Here is a 15,509-nt window from a genome sequence, read left to right on the forward strand (position 1 = left end):
GAGGAAGGGTGACCTCCACAGACAAATCATTTCGGGGCTACACATGGCAAAAATAATTTTCTTTTATCAGAAGAATGTAAAATATGAATTCATGTACCTTTAAGGAATAAAGGCTTTTTTCAGTCAATGGGAAACATGCTAAGTAGGCTGGTTTCAAAAACACATGGTTGGAGAGGGGGTAGGAGAGGCAAGAGTGAGGCTTCTGGGGGAGGGTGGGAAGACTATTCAGGAGCCCACGTTGTGCTGTTCCTCAGCAATGCCTACAAGGATGTAGGAGTCCTATCTGTGGGGTGAGAAAGGGAGGCTCAGAGAGGTCTACACTGCTGGTGGGGCAGCAACACGGGAAGCTCTCCTTCCTAAGCATCCTGGGCTGGGCGGGCAACACCAACACCCATTCATGGAGAAGCAGGGCTCAGCTTAGGGCACAAGTGGTCACTACTTGTCCTCCCCAGCCCTTCCTGCTGCTCAAGAAGCCCTCTGAGGGTGAAACACTGGATCCAAGAAGTGATCTCACCAGGAGCCCGACAGCTGATTTTGTGAATTCACTGAGTGATGTTGGACCCCTTTCACTTTCTTGGTGTTCCACCCCCATCTCCTACCAACAGACAGATTGGCAGGTCCCTTCCAGCAACAACATTCTCTGGTTCTCCTGTCTTTATTGTTCCGGGCTATTGGTAGTTAGCAGGAAAGGTTGACAGGGGGGTGTGCCCCTCACCTTTGGTGCTAATGTTCTATAGTAACTCCACTACCAACATGGCCCGGTCACCCTTTCCCAGTTACAGGATAGGAACAACTTACCGAATTCCAAGGCAGGAGGGAAGTCAGACTGGGCCACAAGCTCCAATAAACCAACTTAGGTACAAACAGGCCAATATCCCCGGGGGCGGGGGGGCAGGGGTGGTGCTCTCCCACAGTCAGATACGCACTGACCAAGGGTAACAGTGCCTCTGTAGAACACACCTGCATGTCTCCACGTGCCCTGGAGATTGCCCATTTTAGTAATTTTTAGCATCTAACAAGTCTCTTCTGTAGCAGAGAGCCAAACCTGACCCTGGGAAGAGAGGGACAAAAAAGGCAAGAAAGAGCGGAAACCCTCCGGACCTGCTAACAGGACTATAGGCGACCAACGTGCTCTTTTGAGTTTGAAGACTCCAGCTCAAACAAACAGAAAGAAAGGGAAAATGTGACAATCGGTCACTAAGGAACTCATGACAAGTGGATAGTGAGGGAGAGGCACGGGATACGAAGGGGAAGACTACCCAGAGACCCACCTTGCAACCAGGAAGAACTATGTTCAACTGTAGCAAACCAGAACGATGGGCACCGGGATTTTGAGTCAGAGAAACCCTGGCTTGAGAACTCGCTCCATCACTTCCTGTATCTTGGGCAAAACCACTCAACTCACAGAAGCTCTTCATCTGGGCCAGGTGTAAAATAGCGACCCTTCCCCGCCCTTCTACTAAATTCCAAACTTCGCCAAAAGTTTGATACGCTCTTGTCTAGACCCAATTTTTAAGAAGGTAGCTATGATTTCGATGTTACTGTGATAGACAGGAGAGAGAGCATCAGCGGTATTATTGAGAAAGCACGACGATGATCTGTGTCCACTTAGATATGAAGAGTGGGACCCGTAAGGTTTCTAGCCAGCAATGCAGATGGCTAACCTTTGGGAAGAATTGGAATTTAACAACCAGAGAAAACCTGGAGCACCTACTTAGTGCTGTGGTTGTACACAGGCTGTGGTTTTGGGGAGCCTGATGAGGCTCTCCTTGGGCTAGGGGAGGTCCTCCACGTGTTGATATAACCCCAGCGCTGCGACTCCCGGTCCCAGACCTGGCTATTTACAAAAAGAGGGCTGACTGGTCGGTGACCTCGACACCCCTCGGACGCCTGCCGCCCCTTGCCTCCGAGCAGGCGGGGCGCATTACAGGGGGAGGGGGAATCCTCTGGCTCACGCGCACGGACGCCCACGAACTAACTGCCCTTGGTGGATGCCGGAGACGCCCCGCGCGGGGACGGGCTCTGCGCTCCACGTGCCTGCCTGGCGCCCCGCCCCACCCCGCCCACGACTCCACCTCACCCTCGCGGCTCCGCCCCTCGCTGCTCGCCCTCAGTCCTAAGCCCCGCCCCCCGCGGCTGTCCTTCACAGGAAGCCCAGTCCCCACAGCCCGGGTCCTAAAGCTCCGCCCCGTCCCTCGCTTGTAGTCCTTCCCAAGAAGCCCCGCCCCTCGCAGCTCCGCCCCGCCCCTCGCAGCCCCTGGCTCAGCGCTCCCGGAGGCGCGGGCGGCGGGGCCCCGCGCCTTTTGTGTCGGGCTCGGGCCGCCGCGCGCGCTCTTCCTCGGCGGCCGGGGGCGGAGGGACGCACGCGCGCGCACTCCCCTCTGCGGGCGGAGGGACGCCCCCTTAGTCCTGGCTCGCGGCGGAGCTCGCCCGCGCACGCCCCCGCCTTCCCCTCGGCGGTCCTCGCACCGCCCCCACCCGCCAGCCGGGGCCGGCGCCCCGAGTAAAGGCGGGCGCGCGCTCGCCCCCTCCCCTCCGCCTCCCGCCCTGCCCCCGGCGGCGCGCGCACACGCCGGCCCGGGCACGCGCCCGCCAAGATGGCAGGGGCCGGGGCCCAGCTGTCAGGCGCCGCCGCCGCAGCCCGTCCCCGCAGCTAGCGGCCCGGACGCCCGCCCCGAGAAGATGCGCCCCCGCTGCCCCCCGCAGCCCAGCGAGACGCGGAGCCGCCGCGCCCGGGGCCGGCTCCCCCGCTAACGCCCCGCGCCCCGCGCCGCGCCCCCGGCCCCGCGCGCCCGCCCCGGCAGCGACAATGAGGTGAGTCCCGCGAGCGGCGCGGCGGGAGAGGACTGGGCGGGAGGCGCGGGGGTGTTGGCGGGAGAGCCTCGCAAGCGGCGTGGGGGGCGTCGAGGACTGCGGGCGGGTCGGGGGTGGCGGCGTGGGCGGCGGGTGGAGACGGTGGGGGGCACCTGCGGGGCGGGGGGCCGGGCCCGCGGGCAGGTGTGGCGGCGCCGGGCCGCGGCCTCTCAGCCTCCCCTCCCCGGCGGCCCCGCTGGACGCCCCCCCGCCCCCCACCTCGGCCGCGCTGCAAGCCCCGCTTCGGCTGCCTGGGTGAGGCGATTTCCCTCACCCGCTCCCCTCTCTCGCCCCCCCTTCCCTGGCTTCTCGCGCGCCGGGGAAGTGCAGGACCCCAAACCAGCCCTCCCTGATTTATCCCCCAGCCCCGGCTCTGCTGGGTGTCAGGCCAAGAAATACAGCTCTGCCGGCACCCATGAGCCCGGAATTCCTTCAGAGGTAACCCGACCCTGACTTGTCGGGGATAATCATCTCCTTGCCTTTTTTTTCTGTGTAATTTTACCTTCTAAACACATAGCCTATCGCACCTACGGTGTCTGTGGTTTCATCTGGTTTGTTTTGTGAACTTTATGTAAACGAAACAATAGGATAAATGTTCTTTTGTGTCTGCCTTCCTTCACTCAAGTTGTTTTTGAGGTTCATCCATTTTCTTATTGATCTGTAGTATTCCATTGTATGACTATACCACAGTTTTTCCATTCCACTGTTGGTAGACGTGTCAGTTGTTTCTGCCTTTTGGCTCTCATGAACACACTTGTATGTCTCTCGGTGCACTCATTTCTGTTGAGTATATACCTAGCAGTGGAATTTCTAGGTCAAAAGATAGGCATGTCTTCAAATTTAATGGATAATACCAAGTTTCCAAAGCATTTGACCGATTTATACTCTTTCCAGCCAGTGTATGAGAGTTCCTGTGCTCCACATCCTTGGCAGCACTAGGTATTGTCAGTCTTAAATTTAGCCATCCTGGTGAGTGTGAAGTGGTATCCCCTTGTGGTTTTAAATTGTACTTTCTTGCCGACCGATGAGGTCATATTTATTTGGTAGCCTCTTTTGTGAAGTGCCTGTTCAGATGTTTTGCCCAGTTTTCTTTAGGGTTTACATGTCTTTTCTCCCCTAATTTGCAGTTCTGTTCCAAAGTCAGGAAGATTGTTTCATATAACATCTTGCAGAAATCTCACTATTTTGCCGTTCAGATTAAGATATACGGTCCGCTTGGAATTCCTTTTTGTGTAACTGTGTGTGTGTGTGTGTGTGTGTGTGTGTGGTGTGTGTAACTTTTTTTGTGGAATTGATTTTTTGTGGAAAAGGGGGTTACCTTTCACTTTTACCAGCACCATTTATTCAGCACTGGGTATCAGAAAGGTCATCTTTTCCCCGTAGTTCTGCAGTGCCTTCTTTGTCACTTTCCAGACTTCCATTTGGGGCCATTTCTTTTCACCTGAAGAATACTGTTTAGTGTTCCTTTAGTGCAGGTCTGGGGTGAGAGATTTCTTACAGTGTGTTTGCAAATGTCATTATTTACACTGCATTAAAAAAAAAAACCCAATAGCTTAATTGAGATAGAATTCACACAGCATAAAATTTGCTCATTTAAAGTATACAATTCAGTGGTTTTTAGTGTTTTCACAGAGTTCTGCAACCATTACCACAATCTAATTTTAGAACATTTTCCTCCATTTGTGAAGGGCCTTTTAGGTACTTATAGAATTCTTGGTTTGCCATTGTTTTCTTTAAGCATTTCAAAGATATTTCATTATCTCTGACTTGGATTGCTTCTTTTGAGAAGCCACTTGTCAGTCTGTTGTTCTCTTGAAAGTAGTCTTTTTCTCTGGATGCTTTTAAAACATTCTCTGTCTTTGGTTTTCAGCAATTTTTCTATGCTGTCCCTGGTGGGCTTTTTTTTTTTTTTTTTTTTTTTTTTAATTACTGGAGTACTTAGGACTTCTTGAATCTGTGGGCTTATATCTTTCATTAGTTTTGGAAGTCATCAGTCATTAGTACATCAGATATTGTTTCTGCCCCATTCTATCTCACCTACCTTTCTGGGACTCCAGTTACACATGTTAGATCATTCATTGGATTTTCTGTCTCTTAACCTTTCTTCTGTGTTTTCTGTCTGTCTCTCTGTCCTTCATTCTGGATATCTCCTCACTTATCTCTTTTTCTTCTGCTATAAATGACCTATTAAACCATCAATTGAGGGTGGATTTTTTGTTTTGTATTTTAAAAATTTTGTTTGAGAAAGAGAGAGAGAATGAGCGAGTGAGGGAGAGAGAACACAAGTCAGGGGGAGAGGAAGAGGCAGAAGGAGAAACAGACTCCCTGCTGAGGTGGGGGCCCAACCTGGGGCCCTATCCCAGGACCCCAAGATCAGGACCTGAGCTGCAGTCAGATGCTTAACTGACTGAGCCACCCAGGCGCCCCTTTGTTTATTTTGGCTTTTGTTTTTTTAACACCCACAATGGGGCTCAAACTCATAAGCCAAGATGAAGAATCACATGCTCTACCCACTGAGCCGGCTGGGCATGCCTCAGTTGAGTTTTTCATTTCAGCCATATATTTTTTGATTCTTTAATTTCTGTCTCTTTTTTTAAAAGATTTTATTTATTCATTTGACAGAGAGAGACAACCAGTGAGAGAGGGAACACAGGCAGGGGGAGTGGGAGAGGAAGAAGCAGGCTCCCAGTGGAGGAGCCTGATGTGGGGCTCAATCCCAGAGCCCCAGGATCATGCCCTGAGCCAAAGGCAGATGCTCAACAACTGAGCCACCTAGGCGCCCCTCGAATCTTTAATTTCTGTTTGATTTTCTTTTTATAGTTTACCATTATCTGCCAAAATTATCAGTCTTGTCTTTTATCTCCTCAAATATGGTATGAATAATTATCTTAAAGTTTGTCCGATTATGGCATTATTTGTGAGTCTTTTCCAGTGTCTGTTTTCTCTTGGTTTTCATTCATTTTGTCTTGTCTCTTTATGTGCCTAGTTGTTGTTGTTGTTTTAAGTTTGTGCTGGCCATTGAATTTGCATAATTATTTTGTAGAAATTATTTGAGATCTAAGATGATGTTTTCCTCTGCCAGAGAAAATTCACATTTGCTTTTGTCAGGTGAATGGGGCACTTGGGATCTGGAGTTACTTCAGTGCAGTCTCAGGAATCAGGCTGTTTCTTTCTCTCTCTTTTTTTTTTTTTTTAAGATTTTTTTTTTATTTATTTAGTTGACAGAGATAGAGACAGCCAGCAAGAGAGGGAACACAAGCAGGGGGAGTGGGAGAGGAAGAAGCAGGCTCATAGCAGAGGAGCCTGATGTGGGGCTCGATCCCATAACGCAGGGATCACGCCCTGAGCCAAAGGAAGACCGCTTAACGACTGCGTCACCCAGGCGCCCCTAGGCTGTTTCCAAATTGAGCTGCAGTCCCTGTGAGGGCCAACCTGTTTGGTCCACCTTTACTCCCAGGGTTCAGCTCTTCACCAGCACCTTCCCTCCCTGTAAGGCAACACCAAACTTTTAGCATTCCATTTGGAATTGGCAAACACCCCCAGAGAAAAGTTGCTTTGAATACTGAGCTCACTTCCCTGACTCTCTGATGTTTGTTCCTCCTCTAGGATATTTATTATATTTTTTCCCGGCTTTTCTAGTTCTCATCAGCTGGAGATTGTTCTGATTTACTTAGTCCATGTTTACTGGCAGTAAAAGCCCCTCATGCATGCACGTTAGGGGCAGTTTGAGTCAGTATTTAATTCTGCAGGAGATTTAAGCTAGCAGCTACAGAAGCTGGGGAGAATAATACAGCAATTTCCTTGTGTTACGTCAACTGTGTTAGATCGTCTCAGAAATGCTCTTAGAATCAAGATAATCTTAAGAATAAATCTTTATTTCCCCTTTATATATAATTAGTTGGAAAAAATGGTGGTTCAGTGCAGGTCATTACTATAATGCAAAGGATTTTGGAAGCAGATGCTTTCCTCTATTTTTTTTCATATTTCTTTCTTTCTCCTGTTTTGATTTCCTTGTTTATTTGATAAAAATTACCCTTTATTTGGTCCTCTTGAATAGAATATTTAATCTTTTGATCAACAATAGCATAATAGCATTCTCATATCCTGTTCTTTTGTATCAGATAAAATGGCATGACTGTAGAAATGGAAGTTTGTAAATGGCTTTTCCAAAGTGAGCCATTCAGTTATTCCTTTTCTTTAAGTTGTCTGTTTTTCACAGATTCTTTTAAATGCTGCTGACAGCTTACCATGGTTCTCTGTCACAGACTGTTTATAGTTAAGCACCCATGCATGTATATTGACACGTACCTCAAGTACTTGGCTTTTGTGGAGGGACCTAAATTAGTCAAGGGAGTCTATTCATTACCTCTGTTTTCAGCTCATTTGATTGGGGTATTTATAAGCAACTTGGTTCATCCATGAAAACTACTTTGCTTTCTGTTCAATCCTGAATTTTTTCAATGGAAATAACACATTATTTTTCTTGCTAGATAATCTCATGGAAGTATAGAGATGTGACCATTCATAAAGGTCTGCAAGGTAGTTTCCAAACCATCTCTTTTAAGGAGTGTCTAAGAAAGGCATAGGGCTCAAGATGCATTCTCATGAATAAACTGAACATTTGAGGCACATATTTTCACATATTTTAGGAAAAATTCCTTTTGAATCAAACTCCTCAGATAATTAAGGCTGGATCTGAGTTTTTCTTTATTTTATAAACTACTGCCTGAATTCTTCCCTTTTCCTAAGACCTTATATATTTTAATGTTTTCATTCAAAAATCATTTTTTGAGGGCTTACTGGTGCCTGATGCTGGATTAGGTGGGTAAGGAGGTGAAAAGAACCAGACCTCCCCTCCCAAATAGTCCCCATCCTTAAATGATTTACAGATATTTACTAGATCCTTTTCTGCATCCTTTTTTACTTAAAAACCAACCCCCCCCATACACGGTATACAGTGTATTTCTGTCTATATGCTTTAGTCATTTATCTGTTGGGAACATTCTTTTCTCTGAACATTTTCCCTATCTGCCTTTTAACTTTTGAAGATTTGATATATAGAAGGTTAAGATTTTTATGTCATTAAGTCTTTTTCTTTGTGGTTTTCCTGTCATTTCTTACATTTAACATAGCATTCTTCTAGAAGTTTGATAAGCATTAAGTTGTTTTTCTCTTTTACGTATAAAATGTAAAAAAGTCATCCTTCAAATTGTCTGGAATATGAGGTGAAGATCAAAATTACATTTTTCTTCAAAACTGCTGATCAGATACGTGACTGTATCAGTAGATACATGGCAGAGATATCAGGACTGTTTCCTAAGTTAGATGGCAATACAGACATCCGGATCTCAAAATCGTCTTCAAGGGTGCATGGTTGCAACCAGTAACATCTGAATGAGGATCACCCCCCAGTCCTCAGAACAGTTACCTGCCCCCAAAAGGGCCAGCCTTGTGTATGTAAGACCTGGCCGGTCCAGCATCCTGCAGGTCTGGTTTTGTGCCAGGGAACCTCCTCATCTGGGCTGAGGGCATTTTATTAATCTTGGAGTTATACAGAATGCAGTGCGATTACAGGGCACAGTAGAAGATACACAGGCACAAACACAGTCCTTATTTATCACCGTGAGCCTGTATTAGCTAGCACGTGGGTCCAAGTACATTTCTGAACCTAGTGCTGAAGAATGGGGACAGAAGAGCATTTCTCCAAGTCACGGAGGGAATCGTTGGAAGTCATATTAGGGAGACCAGCTATAGAATTGTGGGGTTTCTGTGTATCTTCCTAGGCTCTCTTTTGTTGTTCTGTCTGCCTGTCTTTAGGCCAGTGCCACTGCTTTATTGACCTTGTAGATGACGATTTTTTTTTAAATTTTGAGTTTTACTTTTTTTTTTTTTTAAGATTTTATTTATTTTAGAGAAAAAAAGAGCATGCAAGCGGGGTGGGGGGAGGGAGGAGCAGAGGAAGAAAGACAAGCAGACTGCATGCTGAGTGCGGAGCCCAATGCAGGGCTCAGTCTCAGGACCCTGAGATCATGACCTGAGCTGAAATTAGGAGTTGGACTCACAACCAACTGAGCCACCCAGGCACCCCAAGTTTTACTTTTAATGGAAGTTTTAATATCAGTAATTTGCCGAGGAATACAGAGCAGTTTAGAAACCTATTTCAGAGTGTTTGAGAAAATATTCATTCAAGCCAGCAGTATTCCAGTGTTCTTTGTATGAGACATATATGGAGATGGTTCTAGTAGCTTATGCGAGTGATAGCCCAAGCTCATGAAAAGAAGTCACCATGAATCATAGTGGCATTTATTGTATTTTATTTTAAATTTTTATTTAAATTCCAGTTAACATACAGTGTAGTGGTAGTTTCAGGTGTACAATTTAGTGATTCAACACTTCCATACATGACCAGTGCTCATCACAACAAGTGCTCTCCTTAATCCCCATCACCTGTTTCACCCATCCTCCTACCCACCCCGCTCTGGTAACCACCAGTTTGTTCTCTATAGTTAAGAGCTCGTTTCTTGGTTTGCCTTTCTCTCTCTATCTTTTTTTTCCCCTTTACTCATTTCTTGTTTGTTTGTTTGTTTCTTAAATTCTGTGAGTGAAATCATATGGTGTTTGTCTTTCTCTGACTTATTTCACTTAGCATAATACTCTCTATCCACGACGTTGCAAATGCCAGGATTTCATTCTTTTTTATGGCTGAGTAATATTCCATTATATATATTTATTTGTGTGTGGTACACACACACACATACACACACACACACACCACATCTTCTTTATCTGTTCTTCTGTCGATGGACATTTGGGCTCTTTCCGTACTTCAGCTATTGTCGGTAATGCTGCTGTATACATCGGGGTGCCTGTACCCCTTTGAATTAGTACTTTTGTATTCTTTGTGTAAATATCTAGTAGTACAATTGCTGGATCATAGGGTAGCTCTATTTTTAACTTTTTTAGGAATCTCCATACTGTTTCCCAGAGTGGCTGCATCAGTTTGCATTCCCACCAATGGTGCATGAGAATTCCCCTTTCTCTACATTCTCGCCAACATGTGTTTCTTGTGTTGTTGACTTCAGCCGTTCTGACAGGTATGAGGTGATATCTCATTGTAGTTTTGATTTGCATTTCCCTGATGATGAGTAATGTTGAGCGTCTTTTCATGTATCTGTATGTCTTGTTTGGGAAAATGTCTATTCGTGTCTTCTACCCATTTGCTAATTGGATTGTTTGTGGGGTTTTTTGAGCTGTATAAATTCTTTATATCTTTGAATACTAACCCTTTATCAGATGTGTCATCCGCAATTATCTTCTCCCATTCCACAGGATCCCTTTAATTTTGTTGTTTCCGTCCTTCCTTCAGCTTTTTATTTTGATGAAGTCCCACTAGTTCATTTTTGCTTTTGTTTCCCTTGCCTCCAGAGATGTGTCTAGAAAGAAGTTGCTATGGTCAATGTCAAGGAGGTTTTTGCCTGTGTTCTCCTCTAGGATTTTAGTGGTTTCATGTCTCACATTTAGATCTTTAATCCATTTTGAATTTCTTTTTTAAAAATATTTATTTAGGGTGCCTGGGTGGCTCAGTTGTTAAGCATCTAACTTCAGCTCAGGGCGTGATCCCAGGGTTCTGGGATCGAGCCCCACATCAGGCTCCATGCTCTTCTGGGAGCCTGCTTCTCTCTCTCCCACTCCCTCTGCTTGTGTTCCCTCTCTCACTGACTGTCCCTCTCTCTGTCAAATAAATAAAATCTTAAAAAAAAATAAATTAAAAATAAATTTAAAAAATAAAAATATTTAAGAGGGAGAGAGCAAGCGAGCATGCATGTGCACCGAGGTGGGGGCAGGAGTCAGGGGGAGAAGGAGAGAGAGTCGTTAGCCGACTCCTCACTGAGCACGGAGCCTGACCGTCTGAGCTGGACTCGATCTCACGACCCTGAGATCATGACAGGAGCGAAAACCAAGAGTTGGACATCTAACCAGCTGAGCCACCAGGCACCCCCATTTTGAATATATTTTTGTGTATGGTGTAAGAAAGTAGTCCAGGTTCATTCTTCTGCACGTTGCTGTCCAGTTTTCCCAACACCGTTTGTTGAAGAGACTGTCTTTTTCCTTTGGATATTCATTCCTCCCTTGTCAAAGGTTAATTGACTATATAGTTGTGGGTTGATGATGATTTTTAATATGAGCAAAGTCATCCTTTTGTTAAAGTACTGTCATTTTGAATTTTGCTGGTTTGGTAGTTTTGTTTGTATCTAGTTTTATAAACATAATAAATTTAACCTTAGATTTGTAATTGTACATAAATAAACTGTGTGAAAATAAATCAGTTTCCCTTTAAAGGGAATCAAACCTAAGTTTGAACTTTGCAGTAGACTATAAGCTTGATGATTCTGAGTTATTAAATGAATACATCATAAGTGCTGTAGTAACGTGAAGAACACCTCCCGCTGACATCAAGGTGGGGGGTGGGAAGGGCAATGGCCCCCTCAGTGAACAAAGGAGAAGATCCCCATAGTGGAAATTTTCTCGCACTTTTTAGAAAAATAACTTTTTCCTGATTTAAGTGTGGTATATATTGCATGCAGAGAATTTGAAAACATAGGAAGGTAGAGAAGACGGTACAAATCAGCCTTGATCCTGCTGTTTAGGGAAAACCACATTAAACATGGACTGTGGTTCCTTTACGTGTGTAAGGGAACATTTTCACGAAATTGATATTGTGCAGCGTATTTGTATTGGACATTTTACATTTAACATGTATATATTACCCCCTTGTTAAATAGTCTTTGATAATATTTTAAATAGGTGAATAATATCTCTTTTATGGTATACAATAATTTATTTATCAGCACCCCAATTTTGGGACCGTGAACTTGCTTTTAGGATCTCGTCATTGTAAATAACACAGTGGTTAATGTCTGTGCACAATTCTTAAGGTAACTCTTTGATTATTTACTTAAGATAAGTTAGTAAAATGGTATTATTACTGGCATCAAAGGGTATAAAAACTTTAAAGGATCTTGATACACATTATCAGAATGTTAATTTTAAACAGAGAAGAGAGAAAGAAAGAGATAAAGTTAGTAAAAGGAAGTTTAATCCTGTCTTAACTTGGAGATTCCCCCCAAAAACAAAGGACTAGAGAATCAGAAGTAAATGGTGTGGTTCCACGTGCTCACCAGTGGGGGGAGCCCTATTCCCGAGTCCTCTGTAGCTGCTGGTATGAAGGTGGACTGTCTGTCTTTGTCTTTAAGGCTGTGTGAAAGACATTTTCTCCTCAGTTTGGAGTTAATGTCGGAGTATGAACAAACTTTCTAAAAAACTGTTGTGTTATGCCACATTTCCCCCCCTTGTTTTCTAAGCAGCCTGGGTTTTAGAGTCAGACCTGATTCTGCTCCAGAGCCACTCCTTACCTGACTGAGCAAATTACTTAACCTTTCTGAGCCTCCATTTTTCTCATACGTACTGAAGATAATTCCACTTCCTGCACAGGGTTTTGTGAGGATCAAATGAGAATGCATAAGAAGTTCTTAGCCTGTGGTGTTCAATAAAGGTTAATTATCTACCTCCCCCACCCCAATTTGTTATGTCTACAAGGAAGATAAACCCTGGAAAATCTGGAACAATTCTGAATTCAGATATTCTGCCCTTTGTCAATCACTATATCACTTATCTACCGTAAGTGGTAATTATCTGGTTTAGAAGCCATAGTTGCTACTAATGCTTCAACTTCTTTTTTTTTTTTTTTTAAAGATTTTATTTATTTATTTATTTGACAGAGATAGAGACAGCCAGCGAGAGAGGGAACACAAACAGGGGGAGTGGGAGAGGAAGAAGCAGGCTCATAGCGGAGGAGCCTGATGTGGGGCTCGATCCCAGAACGCCGGGATCACACCCTGAGCCGAAGGCAGACGCTTAACCACTGTGCCACCCAGGCTCCCCTAATGCTTCAACTTCTAAAAATGATTATCTATAAAAGATTCAAAGGAGAGCTGTTAAAATAAAGGCAAAAAGGAGGCTGGCTATTTTTGGGGAAAAGAGATCATTGTACCAGAACATTTACATTAAGAAATAGTTACTGCGGGGCGCCTGGGTGGCTCAGTCGGTTAAGTGTCTGCCTTCGGCTCAGGTCTTAATCCTGGGGTCCTGAGATCGAGCCCCACATCCGGCTCCTTGTTCAGAGGGGAGTCTGCTTCTCCCTCTGCCTGCCGCTCCCCCCTACTTGTGTTCTCTCTCTCTGACAAATAAATACAATCTTTAAAAAAAAAATTAAAATAAAAAAAAAAGAAACGTATTGTGCTTCCTGGTTCTTTGGCAACATTCTTCTCCCTCATTATTTCCCTGACACACGGAAGCTGTAGTTGGCTCACTCGCTTGGCTGTGTAGCAAGGTTGACATATTGGACTTTATGTCTTTGGCGTGGGGGCAGAGAAAGGCTGTCTCATGCACCCTAGAATGTGTACCAGCATCCCTGGCCTCTATCCATTGGATGGAAGTAGCATCCCCACCCCTAGTTGCGAGAGCTGAAATTATCTCCAGACCTTGCCAAATGGCTCCTGGGGACACGATCACCCCCAGTTGAGAATCTCTTCTAATACCCATTGCATGCATATGTCACTTTTCCTTCTCTTAAAGGACGTTTGTTTCTTGTGTTTTGCGATAACCAGCAATGCTGCCAGAGACGTTCTGGTGCAGTCCTGATGTACGAGTTTGAACTTGGTTTGGGTCTAGACCAAGACACAGAGGGGCTGGGTCATACAGTACACGGCTTCAGTTGGAACGGATGAAGCCAGACTGCTTCCTGAAGAGGCGGTGCGTGAGCCGATGTGTACTGCGGTAACGCAGACACTCCTCGGTGGAGCTCTAAGACGTTTCTGAGTATCTTAGGGACAGCGGACCAGAGCTTGGTTTCAGAAGCCTCTTACACACCTCCTCCAGTCCCTTCTCCCTGGTGATAGATTTGACCTGGGCCCCTTCCCTACATGCTTTCAGCCCCTGTGAACATTCCCCGGCTCCTGCCCTCCTCTGGGCTCTCTTTGTGCAGCCGTTTCTATTGCTCTGATCTTTTCCTCTCTGTTCTCCCTCAAAGGATCCTAAGTAAGAAAAGGTCTGATAGACTAATTAGTTGACCAAAGTCTACTTCCTTTTCCCCTTCACCTTGCTAAATTCCAAGCCTTCAGATCTTTAGTTTCAATGTCACTTCCTCCAGGAGTCAATCCTTGACCCCTCCCCTGAGGGCCCTTCCCTGTTACTTGCCTCTGTGGCATCCCATGTCTCCTCTTCCGTAACTCTTTATATTTGTAGTTACTTGCAGTTTTCCTCCTATAGTTCACGAAGGATTATGCCTATTTCGATCACTGTTGGATCCGTAGAGCCTAGCACTGTGCCTGGCACTTGGTAAATACGTCATAAATATTGATGCTGCCACTTATACCTAAAATGGATAGTAAATTATGACATTCATTCCAGCTTGGCCTGGGTCCTTCCAAGTACAACATTCCAGGCAGCCACCCCCAAACTGTGGAGTTGCATCCAAATAAGATTTACTGCATAACTAGGGTGACGGTGCTTTAGTCTGTTGTTCCCCTACTGCTGCCATAGGACATGATTTGTTCGTTGATGTGTGGATGGATTGTTTTCCTGGTTATTTCCTTGTAAGGACAGTATGTACTGTAACTTTTGGTGTCCTGGATGTTTCTCAGACTTTACCGTGCCTGGGAATCACTTGTGAATGTTCTTCCAAAATGCAGATCCCATTGCCAGAGGTGGAGGAATGCTTCTTAAAACCTTTTTTTTTCTCTTTCTATTAATAGAACTTATATTTTAGAACAATTTTAAGTTTACAGAAAAATTGAGCAGATAGTACAGAGAGTTCCCATATACCCTGCACACATATAAATTGTGTAATTTCCCCTGGTACTAACATCTTACATTTGAGGGACATTTGTAATACTTAGTGAGCTAATATTGATGCTTTCTTATTAGCTAAAGTCCATACTTCTTTCAAGTTTCCTTGTTTCTACCTTGTGTCCTTTTTCTGTTCCAGGGCCCCGTCAGGGACACCACATTACATTTCATTGTTGTTTCTCCTTAACCTTCTCTGGGCTTTAATAGTTTTCCAGACCTTTCTTATTTTCGATGACTTTGACTTTAAGGAGTACTGGTTAGGTTATTGTAGGATGCCCCTCCACTGGAATTTGTCTCATGTTTTTCTCGGGGTTAGAGTGGGGTCGTAAGGGGGGGAAGATCACAGAGAAAAGGTGCCAACATGGCTTATGGCTGTTGATGTTGACTGCAGTCACCTGGCTGATGTAGTGTTTGTCAGGTATCGTCCTTATAAAGTTAGTCTCTTAGTCCCCTTTTTAAGAAAGTTACTATTCAGGGGCGCCTGGGTGGCTCAGTCGTTAAGCGTCTGCCTTAGGCTCAGGGTGTGATCCCGGGGTCATGGGATCGAGCTCCACGTCGGGCTCCTATGCTGGGAGCCTGCTTCTCCCTCTCCCACTCCCCCTGCTTGTGTTCCCTCCCTCGCTGGCTGTCTCTCTCTCTGTCAAATAAATAATAAATCTTAAAAAAAGAAAGAAAGAAAAGAAGTTATTATTCACAGCCCACACTTAAGGAGTAGGGAGTTACGCTGCTTCTCCTGATGAGTGCTTTTA

At 45.2% G+C, this 15,509-nt stretch overlaps 1 protein-coding gene across 1 annotated transcript in view; it reads left to right on the top strand.

Annotated features, from left to right (window-relative positions):
- The first annotated feature begins 2,569 nt into the window (after positions 1-2,569).
- The window catches only part of EVL (Enah/Vasp-like), a 143,517-nt gene continuing 130,577 nt past the window's right edge, over positions 2,570-15,509 (top strand). The window contains exon 1 of the mRNA XM_045775439.2: positions 2,570-2,814. Within this exon, the coding sequence (XP_045631395.1) occupies positions 2,810-2,814 (5 nt within the window). The 5' untranslated portion in view covers positions 2,570-2,809. The remainder of the gene's footprint in view (positions 2,815-15,509) is intronic.

This window comes from Ursus americanus, chromosome 26 (genome assembly GCF_024610735.1).
Source record: "Ursus americanus isolate L20-20 chromosome 26, mUrsAme1.1.p, whole genome shotgun sequence".
Lineage (NCBI taxonomy): Eukaryota > Metazoa > Chordata > Mammalia > Carnivora > Ursidae > Ursus > Ursus americanus.